At 38.9% G+C, this 13,385-nt stretch overlaps 1 protein-coding gene across 8 annotated transcripts in view; it reads left to right on the top strand.

Annotated features, from left to right (window-relative positions):
- LOC108497133 (dystonin-like) overlaps positions 1-13,385 on the top strand; it is a 216,625-nt gene that overhangs the window by 13,084 nt on the left and 190,156 nt on the right. For 7 of the 8 annotated variants that reach the window (XM_017814501.1, XM_017814507.1, XM_017814509.1 and 4 more), the window contains exons 3-4: positions 8,418-8,507; positions 11,334-11,411. In XM_017814501.1, the coding sequence (XP_017669990.1) occupies positions 8,418-8,507; positions 11,334-11,411 (168 nt within the window). Of the gene's footprint in view, positions 1-8,417; positions 8,508-9,037; positions 9,137-11,333; positions 11,412-13,385 lie in introns of all 8 variants that reach the window. The other variant, XM_017814500.1, reaches the window with a different exon arrangement.

Genomic DNA, 13,385 nt, shown 5'->3' with positions numbered 1-13,385 from the left:
TCGGAATGGTTCATCAGATGGAGATGGAACTAGAACTGGGCTCCCCCACGCTGTGGGTGGGGAAAGGGATCCAGAGATATACTCTGAGTGGCTGAACCAGGGTTGGTTGGAGAGAATCTTTCAACCCATTCCTCAAAAAGTTTTGAGAGGCATCCAGTTCTGGGCTCCTCAGTACAAGAGAGAGTACTGAGAGTACTGAGTACATGGAGCTCCTGGAGTAGGTCCAGGCCAGGGCTACAAAAATGATTAGGGGACTTGAGCATCTGTCTTGCAAGGAAAGGCTGAGGGAGTTGGGTCTGTTCAGCCTCAAGAAGAGATGACTGAGAGGTGACCTTATCAATGTATATCAGTACCTGAAGGGTGGGTGTCAAAATGATGGAGCCAGGTTCTTCTTGGTGGTGCCAAGCAATGGGACAAGAGGCAACAGGCAGCAACTAATGCATAGGAAGCTCCACCTGAATAGGAAGAACTTTTTTACTGTCTGGGTGACCATGCACTGGAACAGATTACCCAGGGAGGTTGTGGAGTCTCCCTCACTGGAGATATTCAAGAACCATCTGGACAAAATCCTGTGCAATGTGCTCTAGGATACCCCTTCTGGAGCAGGAAGGTTGGACCAGATGACGCACTGTGGTCCCGTCCAGCCTTACCCATTCTCTGATTCTGTGAATGGAACAACTTCTTTTTTTTCCCTGTAGGAGGTGCAAAGAAGGATTTTTGACATTTATAAAATTTGGTTCATGTTGTTCTGTACAATAATGGTGTTTCAAATATCACACAACTACTGAAATCCACAAAAGGACTCCTGAATGTGCATGTTTACATCCTAGAGTTTGATATATATGTAAGATTATGCATCTGCTTGCACATTTGCTGATTTGGGTTTCAGGAAAATACTGGAATGCATTTCATGAAACCAGATATGGTAAGATAAGAAAAATGTAAGGACAAGATTTAGCAGTGGCTGGATTTTTTTTTTTTTATGTGAGCAACAGTATATTTACCTTGAAGCCATACAAGTGTCTTTTTTATGATTAATAGAGTTATCCAGAGATGTGGAATAATTGAAGACTGGGGGCAAGATGCAAAATAAAGTATGTGAAAGCAATGGATTAAATGGATGATTGAGTTATCTGGGACAAATATGAAGGTTAATGTGGAGGAAAAAAAGTAAATAATTTCAGCTTTTAGATACAAGAACAGCGATTTAGGCGGGTGGAACACTGGAAGGGTGTCATGGTTATCATGTTAATAGAGTGTAGAGCGTTGGCCGCCTGAGAAAGTGAAGGATGAATCCAAGGATGCAATCAAGGATGAATCTTTATTTAGAAAACATCTATTATGCTTTCAGGGTTGTTGAACTCACTCTGTACAGGAAACTTGTTTAAATGCAGCTTAGTAAAATCATAAAGGAACTTTATGAAATGGAATAACATTATCTGTGTCTGCTATTTGTGAGAATTAATATGCAGAAATGAAGTAAAACAGAAAAATTACTCGTGTTTGTGAAATAAAGACCTATTTATTTTCCATGAACTACAAGAATTGTTTCCTGCAGAGTGGATTATTAGACTGTTGAGCAAAAGAAAAGAGTGAAAATGAGTTATGGACCACTAGGCCTGAGACTGGATTTGCCAGACTTTGCTTACAAATGAACAGGCACACAGAAGAGACCTGGCACAAGTTTTCTCCCTGCGCCATCTCACTGCCAGCCCTGGCTCCAGGCCTCTGCTGTTCGGCGGGGGGGAGCAAATCGGGGCGTCCCGGGCCGTGGGTGTCCAGGGCTGGAGGGTGTGTGCCCGCGCGGAGGTGGGGGAACAGCACCATCTGCAGCCCAGCCCTCGGGCTGACTGCGCTCTGCATCCACCCCTGTGGAGAGCTGTGACCGGGAGTCACTGCTGCAGGGCTACCCAGTGATTAAATTCTCCCAGAACTTGTGTGCTTGTTTATTTTTAACAGAATGAGTGAAGTTTATGGTGGGATTCAGTGCAAAACATGGATTGTGACCAGGGTGTGTATGTGGAGTTTGTTTGTTTTTTTCCTGGCAGTAAATTTTGGGTTTAGAGTAAGGAGATTAAAAGCACGAGAGACTCAGGGAGGATGTCAGTGTGCGTGCCAGCCTGCATGGAGCTCTGGCTCCCTGATCTCTTGGAGTGACATCAGGTTGGCCACGAACCACAGCTCAGAGCCTTCCTGCACCACGCAGAACGTTGGGGTGGAAATTACCTGAGGTACAGTGGCCCTGCAGCATGTCAAGCAACATGCTATACATGGGAGAGTCTAAGAAGTCTGTAGAACAAAATAAATACTCTTGAAGATGCTTAAAGAAGCAACTTCCTTGGCAGATCAGTCACATGGGGATATTTTGACAAATCTGATATTTTGACAGTTACGCGCTGCATGGATCTTGTTACAGCCTGTTCAGAATTCTAGAGTGTTAATCATAAATCATGCTGCATGTGTTGGCTTAGTAAATTTTTATTTTTTTTACGTAAATGCAACTTTTTATATGAGGATTTTTTTTATTTTTTATTCTTTTCTCATGGCTTAGGTTTATTTGTTACCATGCTGTTAGAATTGCCACTGTGATTCCTTAATTTCAAAGGTGAAAGGACTAAAACATACATATTTTCAAAACTTACAGAAAACTCTTTCCTCATGAGTAGCACTTTTAATAAAATTTTTCCTTTTAAAACAAGCTTAAGTATGTTTTTAGAAACTTAAAACGTTAGGGAAACTCATCAGGATGTCAGGATCTCATGCAGTGGCCAAAGCAATTTTTCAGCTATCTGAATGCTGACAGCATTTGCTGTGGAACACTGTAATTATATGAGCCCTTAACCATCTGTGTCTATTATCTTGGAGAAAATTGTTTTACTGTAGTTGAAGTGAATGGGACTCCTAAGGGATCTTTTTTTTCATGGACATTGAGTCAGATTCTTAAAGAATAAATTTGAAATTTATTGTGAAACTCATGGTGGCCTTGTGCCAGCTGTTGTTTGGACTTACTGGTGACCTCAGTGGTAATTAAGGCCTGACCCTTTTTTGCTCAAACACCCCCTTTACAGTTCTAACTTTTGAGCCTTTTCCCATTTTCCTTTGGAAAAGCAGTAATGCTTTATGTTTGTGCCAGGCATTTGATTAACTTTGCTTCCAGAAATGAGGAGAGCGGTACTTGAAAAGACTTTCCTGGGCAATGTGAGCTGAAAAGGCTCAGTTGGATCCCTAATATTATAATTCTTGATAACATCTGGGAATGACTGAATTTATAAAGACTTGACAACTGAACTTCAGTTATTTAAAATAAATGTGGTTTGGATTTAATTCTAATTTTGGTTGTTTTGGGAGTGATAAGAAAAGGTCTAATTTGGCATGTTCTTATAATGATCAATTCAGCTTATTTATAATATAGATAGGGAGACTCCTGAAGTTTTTAAGAAAAATATTTGATTACTGTAGTCTGCTTTCCTAACCTGTAAAAAATGAATAATTTTGCAAGTGTGTGAGCACTCTGCCTTGTTTCCAAGTTGTGCAGCTTGCCAGGGCCACAGTGGTTGTCTCACCTCCGTCAGGGAGTTCCTGGTGGCTTTCAATCCATGGGCATTACTTATAGTTGTTCCTGCCCCATCTGATTATATGCTGTCTCCTGCTCCTTTTACCTCGACTTTAGATTCTGCAGCACATTCATGTTTGTTTCTGCTTCTTCCTACACTATTTCAGTTCAGAATCAGTGGTCCTTGCATTTTAGTTGCCTGTCTGGAACATGCTGCACCCTAACACAAAAGTCTATGAGATATCTACATGTATGCTGGGTGTGCACCCACTTTATACACAAAATTGTGTCTTATTTTCCTGCCATATTTACTTCTGAGTAAGAAAAAAAGCTGTGTTTTCTGTGTTTTCCTAGAATCATCATAGAACAGTTTGGGTTGGAAGGGACCTGTAAAGGTCATCTGGTCCAATCCCCCCTGCAATGAGCAGGGACGTCTTCAACTAGATCAGGTTGCTCAGAGCCCTCTCCAATCTTATCTTGAATGTTTCCAGGGATGGGGCGTCCACTATTTCTCTGGAAAACCTCTTGCAATATTTCAACATCCTCACTGTAAAAAAAGTCTTCCTTATATCTAGTTCAAATCTACACTCATTTAAAACCATTGCACTTTGTCCTATTGCAACAGTCCCTAATAAAAAATAGGTATGGCAGTGTTAGATAAAGTGACGTGCATCTGCTATGTGTCCTTGTCAAGACCAAGCTGGTTTTGCTTGCAGAAGCAGAAGGGGCAGTCCTTCTCTTCTACCATATAACCATGAGTGGCCTCTATAGTGTAAAACTGTAGATTTTGTTCTAGTATCAACAAACACAACTAATAATATCAAGAAAAATTGTAAGAAACAGGCTTGCTGTGGAAGATGGCTTCTTTTTTGCTGTGACTCATAGCAAAACCAGAGATCACTAGGTGCAAGTTTGGTTCACTAAGCATGGGCATGTGGGGCTGTTTGAGATGTGTAAGGGTATTCAGGACAGATATCTGTGAGAGTGTGGCCACACTTATGCAAACCTCAGTCCTTCTGGAGAAGCAGGTGGAGGCCAAGTGGCATGGCCCCTAAACATAAACCAGCCCTACAGATGTGTGACCAGGAAGCTGAATCACATCTTCCTTCTCTGTCGGTGGGAGCAAGAACCAGGCAGACTGAAGGCAGTGATGACACGTGCTGCAATGCCAGCCCTCTGAGGAGGAAGCTAAGCCTGGCAGCCCAGGTACTTTACGGCAGAAGCAGAATGGTACATAAGGGTGGAACTGATAGCAACTTGATTGTAAAAACAGCTGGGTGTGCCAGCTGAACAGTAGGATAAAGCTGTGTGAGTTATGTGGGGTGTCAGATTGCTAGCTTTTGGAGGTGGCAGCCATCGTCACAGTCTTCATTTGTCAAGTGCCTCACATACTGGAGTCTGGAGGCAAGATTGTGGCTCTGTGACTGCTACAATTTTAAAAGCTGGTTTTTACTGGCAGCACAGAGATTCCCCAGGGCACTGGACTGCAAAGCTTAAGCTTGCTGGAAAAGGATAATATGAAAATATGTTATGCTCATATCAAGGAGAATGGAGCTTTCCTTACCATGAATATAATATACATGCCAGAAGATGAAGATCAGAAGATGAATCACTTCTGAAACAGTGCCTTACATTCGTTCTGTTCCTTTTTAATGATGAAACCATTTTGCTTCTCTTTAAGTTTTGTCAGATGCCCCTCAGCCACTCAGTGTCTCCCACATCTTCCTTAAAGAATTTCTTCTCATGCCCAAATTATCAAATCTGCCACACTCACATAGGCATATTGCAAAAAGTTGCTTGAGGCAACCTGTAACCTACTTTGCATGTGGACCTTGCAAAATGTAGGGCTGACAATTCTGCGATTTTATTGAAAAACCACAAGAACTCTTACAAAATATCACAGTGTCAGCAGATCCCCACACATCCATCCAGGGAACCCCATCTGCATCCAGTGCTTGTGCTACTATCTGTTCTGAAGAAGGCTAAATATGGCAGTTAAGGAGCAATGAACTAGTTATATTTCTTGTTAGTTTCAAGATCTAAGAATTCATTATATGTGTTGAGAGACAAGAGTTGCCTAAGTGATAGAGAGAGGTGATTTTGCAAGCTTTTCCTTAAGTGGCAGTGTAGGATCTCTTGAGAAGCTCAAGATGCTTCTTTTAGAAGTAATCTGCTGCTTTGAGTGAACATGTTTGCTCACATCAGTTGCCCAAATACATAGTTTTAGGTGCACATCTGCTGCTCAGAGTCATGGAAGAAATTCCTTGTTATGTTGTGCTGTACCAGGATGACTGACGTAGTATGTCCTAAATAATTAATCTTCACAGTAAGTGTCAGCCATGGCAGAACTAAGACAGACATATAAGGTGTACTGCTGGTTTTCCTGTGTTGACAGCTCTATGCCAGTTTCTTCATAGTCAGTGTGAGTTCATCTCTGAAGCGTCTGTGATTTCTAGAAAGATAAGCTGGGGAAGATGATTGTCTCTGTAGTACTTAGGAAACCTCGGAGCATAAGAAACAAACAGAAGGTCAACAGATGTGTGCTGTGAGAGACAAAACTAGCAGGATAGCAAGACATCTTGCATCTAATGGAAAATAAAAGCAGACAGACCAGAAATGGTAATATTTTCTCATCCCACAATTCAGATACCTGCATATTGGGCAGTTCCCCTGAGTTGTATGTTGAAAAGAGTGTAGGTGTTGACTTGGTGTTGCACAGACAGTTCTTTCAGTGTCTTTCAGATGTACACCCCATTCCTCTGTCCTTAACCTGATGTCCTTCCATCCCTCTGGCCACCAGCCTGTACTGGGAATTTGCTCTGGCTTGGGATTCTGCTCTCCAAAGGGAAGTGGAGAGTGATATGTCCTGAGGGACTTAGCAGGCAACCCTCTCACAGGGTTTATCTTAAAAAAAACTTGCCTACTTTTGTCAGGAAGAGCCTAGCACTCAGTTTGGCATAGTTCTTTGAAAGTAAAATTAAAAAGTCACAATTGTTTTGGGTTAAAAATTAAAGGCCCTTGTGCTTTTCATCTTTTAAGCATTTATCATGATCAACTTGTTTGTATCAGGGACTTTGGTGATTTACATGGCTTCTCTTTTCTTGTCTTTCACCAGAGATGTAGTAGCAGAACACCTGTTTTGTTTCTTCGTTCAGCTTAACAGTACTTCAGTATTACCAGAGAAATTTTCTCTTGGAATTTTTTTTACACTAATTGTTTGCAGAATTTTTTAAAAAATTCATAACTAAAATTAAAATGATACTGTATGTACATGAGTTTGTAAAGCTAGGTATATATATATATATATAAGAATATTGTGTTGTAACTTGACTGTCTATGCAGAGTCTGTATAAGTGTTTTGGAAAACATCAGTTGTAATTCCTTATGGAACAGTCTTCAAAATGACTTGTTCTGGCTAGTCTTCAGCACAAGCATAAATATGCTGTGATACTACTCTAAATAAAGATCATGGTCTTTATGAAACAGATTTTAGGGTAATTTCATGTTTAAAAATAGGAGTAAGAAAACTTGAGAACACAAAAGCATTTATGAAACTAAGCTTAGGTATGGAGACAGTTATTTATTCAATAGAAATTCCACTGAAAGTCAGGTAAACAGAGTTCTCATATAAAGTCAAAGATCTGGCTTGATTCTTGTTGCCGTCATCATACATACAGAAATGTTGGCAGTCAGTGTCCCATAGATCTCAGATTGGAAGTACAGCTCATCTGTGGTATAGGTGATAAAGAAGAAAATTCCTGATGTTGCATTTTATTCTCTCAAAGCTTAGGAAGCTTCGAGTCTGGTGGTTCAATGGGAGCACCTGGGAACTCACATAAAATTATAGCTGGGAAGCCCTCAACCTCTGCCCTATATGACAATGTCAAAAATCTCTTCTGAAAAATTAGGTCCTTTTTGTCACGTTCAAAGAGCTGCTGGATGAAATTGTTAAAAATATTTAATTTAAGCTAATGCTAAGAAACAAGAAGTTGGCCTGTGAACAGACATCTCCCAGCTTTGTTGTGCCTGTCAGAAAAGTTAGGGCTTCTGGCTGTCTCTTGTCATTGTACCTGCTCCCTCACTTGTGGTTGGCCTTGCAGAGTCTGCTGGTTATCAGCCCTGCTCAACCATTTATTAGGGGACACCACAGGAGGAGATCATTTGGATTGGTGTCTGCTTGTGGTAGGGTGGTGCTGAGTGTAGGAAGCATTAACCTCTGCCACTGGCATGGCAGGTGGGAAGGGCTGTGCATGTCTTTGGCTTCACTAGATCAACCTAATGTCATATTTCTTTGGTATGGTGGATAAGGCGGATGTGTGAGTCGGGAAAACTAAGTACTGGGAAACCTGAGGCGACAATACATGTTATTAATTGGTGGATGGTATGCTTTGATTAGTAATAAGTTTAAGGCCAGAAAGTATGTTACTTTTGTCCTGACTGCAGTGAACGTGCATGCTGATGATAAGATATATGTCGTGTGTATTTTTTACAATTCATTGGATCTAGCTATTTTTGTCTTAGTTGTCATTATTTAGGAGGTGGGTATCTGATATAATTTAAATTGTCAGATACCGATTTTTTCACTGCTATGCGCATTCATTACCTGTAACTTCATATTATTTTTCTTTTCATTCAAATCATATAAGGTGTGATAGAACTGTGTGAGTTCAGATGTAGCAGTAAATTTTGCCTATTAAAATTGGTTTAGATTTGTAAGTTTGTCATGAATGTGAATAAATTTAGAAAGCAGTGTTGAGGTATATCTGAGGTTTACCTGTATATTAAAAGATGTATGCTAATATGAGTGTGAATTCTCAGGTATAAATGGGTATCTTGTATTTAATTTTTGCATTTTTCTGTGCAGGTTCGAAAGCATGTGAATGACCTATATGAAGACCTAAGAGATGGACATAACTTGATCTCACTTTTAGAAGTCCTTTCTGGAGACACCTTGGTAAGCTTTTAGATCAGCACGCAATGATTCCATTTTGTTGTTTATGCATTTTCTCTGTTTGTTTACTCCTTGTGTATTGACTGCTGGAGGTTTCTTTGATATTTTCTGTAATCTGTGACCAGATACCAAAGACACAAGTTATATTTCTCTTGGTAAAATATGCTACTGTGAATTCTGTGGGGGAATGCAATCTGTTTCTTCATTTCTTGTGGTCAGAGAGACTTCCTTTCTTAGTAGGGTAATGCACTATTTTTTCTGTTCTTTCTTTTTCTTTCCAATTTTTGTTTTAACAAGTATTGGATGCTTAATATCTTTTTGCATTAAAGGGAGTAACTGACAAATAACAAGGATAAAATGTCCCTGAAATTGTCTAACACACTCCTCAGGTGTCATTTCCTTTCTTTGTGAGCATTACTTCCCTTGCTTTGTATTTGTTCTCTTCATTATGTTCTTCTTTTCATGCTCTTCTTTTCATTTGTGGTCTGTCTTGTGTTTTTGCTGTCCTGTCTCCCGTCTGTTATATTCATTAGCCAAGAGAGCGAGATTTTTTGAAGACCTTACGGTTGGTGAGTTCAACAGAAGCATGCGCAAATGAACAGCATGAGGATGTGGAGGATGAGGATAAGGGGGTAGGTGCCGACCCCCATAACTGTACTAATGTAGTGTTTGAAGTGTGGTGTCTGCTAATGCAAATTCGTAGTTTGGTGTGCTGCAGTCGGCTGTAGAAAGGACAAAAGAAACTGTGTTGGTAAACCAGGATATGTGTGTTCATGGCAGAGGTATGGTAAAGACAAATTTTGATTTTGCCTTTTTGTGAACAGCTGAAATGAAAATGTTCAAGATTTTTTACTTGTTTTCTTTGATTAAACTGTAAAAATCCATGGCGCAAATGTGTACTGGACAATGCTATCGAGATGTTATAAGCTTTTCTAATAATAGATAGGGAATTACCATAATTCTGTTAAACTAAGACTTTTTTTTAAACTTGCAAATAGTATTGTCCATATACAAGTAATTTAGACAAAGACTTGAAGGCTCTTCTTAGTGAAGTCAATAGCAAAATATCAATTTGTCTTAATTAGAAGCACCAGTCTACTGTGCCTGTGGTATACGTGACATAATGTTGGATAATATCTTGAAATAAGAAAATTCAGATGCACAGATCTATTTGTTAAAATTTACCAGATGTAATAGTTATTTTTTTCAAAGTAGACAGATTAGAAGTTAAGCAACAGCTTTGGGTAGTGGCTACTGAGAATACGGATAGTTTGCAGAGTTTATCTTTCTTGAAATAAATACCGAATATTGTTTCACCATATTTTGTCCATCTAGAAGGGAAATATCTACTTAAAAAGTGTATAACACCAAGTGCTTGTTAGTCCAAGTGAACTGTTTCATGCCTTTTTAGACCTTGCATCATTGGCATTTGCTAAAGCAACTTGCTGTCATAGGGCCTGAGTGCCTCCCTGGCTCCCGTGCGTTGTGTTGCAGTTGTGATTTCAGTGGAATTTGTGTGCTTTTTTCTGGAGCGTAACATAACTCAAAAGGCTGCACTTTTTAAAAAAACACATATTTCCCCTCTGAGATGCTATACCTAACTATATAGATGAGGATTTATTATACCTTCTTTGTTGTGGAAAACCAAGTTCCAGGTCTGCAGTCTTTTGTTCCCTCTGTAGAAGCTACTTGATAACAAGGACTGCAATGCTTGATCCTGAGCTATTGGTGTGAAAAACAAGGGGCTAAATAGAAGATTATATAATGGAAATTAAAATTCTGTGTTTCAGTTTTTGCTCCTTATTCAGCTCCATTTTCCCCTGTTTCTTTTTGGCAAGCATCTCATACTCCACAGGGGGGAAAAAAAGGCAGTTGAGGAAGGATTGGCCTTATCTGTGTGTTTTGCGGTGATTATCTGAGGAAATACTCATATTCATGGCTGTTCTCTAGCAATTATAGTCTGCTTCAGTTTATTGCTGTGAACGTTTGTGAAAAATCTGAAATAAGGAAGAATAGAAGGATTTGGATATGATGTTGATATTAGTTTAACTGCTTTCCCATGCTGATCTGTGACAGCTAAGTATGCGTTTTCTGTGTGGTTCTTCTTCTTGGTAATTTTACACTAACTGCATGCAGTTTTGCCATGTTTTCCATTAACACACCGCTTCTGCTTATTTTACAGTTTTTTTCTTGATGGTTTTGACTTTGCTTTGGGAAGAGTGATTTGTTAGTTCTTTTCACACTTTAAAATATTCTACTCAAGTCAAGAGTTAAACTTACACTCTAAGGCTGTATATGTTGTATTATTCTGTTTGGAGGAAGATACTATCTTTATTAGATGCTTTAAATAAATATTATTTATAAATTTATAAACCATAAATCATAGTGATTATGCAGTCATACCATTAAGTCATGAAGTTGCATACAGAGGTAAGCTTTTCCATCACAGAGTTTATCAGAGCAATATAAAGGTCCATGACATTACTTACATTTTGCTTTGCTTAGTACACTGTGAATATTTTATAATAATAAATTGCACTTAGTTTCTGTAGGTAGTAGCCCTCTTGGCCTTAATAGTAATTTACAGGGAATGGTTATCAGCCTGCATGGATCAAGGTTGCAGTTGGGAACCACTGATTTCTCTTGCTATCTACTCTGCTAAAAAACTTCAACTATAGTTAAAAAAAAATATTCAAAGCACACTTTCCCACCAAAGGTATTGATTTCATTAAAACTGCAGTGCTTCAAATGTTCTACACGGTATCTTTTAAATCAGACTGTTCTTTTGTCTGATAAGAAAATCTCACAACTATTGTTTTCCAATTTTAGCCCCGAGAAAAAGGTCGGATGCGTTTTCACAGACTCCAGAACGTCCAAATTGCACTGGACTATTTGAAAAAACGCCAGGTATGATGAAAATTAAGAAAAAAAAATCATAAAAATTTTGTCACCTATAGCTAATAAATAAAAAATGTGTCCTACTTTGTCTTTTATGTGTGTTGTGTAAGAGCTGCTTGTGTAGGCTTGGCTTTATGTCATACTTGAGATGGATAACCAAGATGTGGCAAAAGGTAACTTTGCACCACCCTTCTCTGAGCAATAACAACACACTCTGTGTGATATGTGGTATTAAAGAGGAGAAAATTATGTGTGAGATCCTAAGGAGTTGCTTATAGTAAATTTAACTGTCTTTCATGCTGCCCAGACACTAGGTGGTTTGCAGTTTTGTTCAAAGTCTAACTTATAGTGCAAAATGCAGATTCAAGGAAATTAGAATGTTGTATGGGAATTCCTTATTTTGATTTTATTTGTTTTGGGAAAATCTCAAACCTTGATCCCGATGAAAGCAAAACTGGTCCTGTTAGAAAGGCAGCAGAGTTACCTGGACTGTGGAAGATTCAGTCTTAATTTCACCTGTATCTCCTTTAAGCCAGACACTTGAAATCCACACTGCTAAGTGGTTTTCTGCTACTGCTTTTAGATTCTTTTAAATGCTTACAGCAGTCTTGCTTTCTCCCTTCACAGAACAGCAATTTAAAAAAATATCCAAAATATGGAAGGAAAAACTGTTCCTCCCTATCCATCCCATCCCATTCCAATGAAGTGACACTGAAAATTTGCTTTTTGATTGGTTGATATAAAAAAATAATTATTTGCTACTTCAAAGGTTTGAATTTATCTATGGTTAGCAAACCATAGATAGATACTTAGTTTGGTTATAAAACTAAATGTCCTTTTGTATTTTGAGTGAAATTGCAAACTAGTCTTTTGGGTCACTGAGTATGTGTGTACTGAGAACTCAATCTCACTTTGCTGAGTTCAAAACAAACTTTTCCTGTTAACCTAAGTGAGCCACTGAACAAATAACACTACAAAGTAAATGAGTGGCTACTTGAAATGATGGTCACACTGATATTTTTATGCAGCAAGACCTCAGCACTTTTGCTGCACCATGCCTTATTTATGCACGGCAGACCATGTATATTAAAGTGCAGGAGATATAGGATCAGATCACCCCCATGTTTATGGACATGTGTGTTGATGGGAACCACAAGACTCCATCACACAGCTGTTGATTGTGATCTGAGGATTTTTGTGTTTTCTTTAGCCTTATGGTTTTGTGAAGATGACTGTATTCTAGAGTACAAAATGCTTGTAGGGCTTTGGTCTTCTTGGTAAATTGTCGGTAGGACTTGCAGTTGATTAAAGTTTCAGCCCTCTGGTAGGTGTTTCTAAACCATATTTAGGAGATAACTTGCTCAGGTTGGCTGTGTAACCTCCAAAACCAATGCTTTATTGTGATTGTAGGGCAGAGAAATCCTACATATTGATAATTTTGAAACCTGACTTGAGAATTAGACCAGAACAGACTGTGGAATACACTGTCTTTCTTGCAGATAGGGTGGTTTGGCACTTTTTTCCCTTCCAAATAGTTAAGATTTTGTAGCAAATCAAGAGGAGGACATGCCTTTGCTCATTCAATTGATAACAGGGTATATGTTCAAAAGCATATGCATAAAATGCCTTTTAGCTGAGTCATCTTTAACTGCTAGGCTATATGGATACATAATACAAATTGAGAAATTAAATGAATTATTAAAATATGACAAAGAAAATGGAATTATTGAACTCACTCTAAGTGCGAGGTTTGGGAGTGGCAATAATAGCAGCTTTTGTTTTCATCCTGTTAACCATTTCTTGTTTATAGCACTGTGATTGAGTACAGCATCAGAAGTGATAATAATTGTTGTCATTAAGCCATTGGTTATTTAAATGTGATACTAAATTCTTAGTTTTATTAAGCCAGACCATTGTGTTTTAGTAAGCCAGTTCTCCTGCTGCTGAATTCTTACTCTGGCCCAGGAAAGTGGGGGGTGGAAG

Source organism: Lepidothrix coronata, unplaced genomic scaffold (assembly GCF_001604755.1).
Source record: "Lepidothrix coronata isolate B3197 unplaced genomic scaffold, Lepidothrix_coronata-1.0 Scaffold45, whole genome shotgun sequence".
In the NCBI taxonomy this organism is placed as follows: Eukaryota; Metazoa; Chordata; class Aves; order Passeriformes; family Pipridae; genus Lepidothrix; species Lepidothrix coronata.
This window is presented reverse-complemented; position numbering and strand designations above follow the sequence as displayed.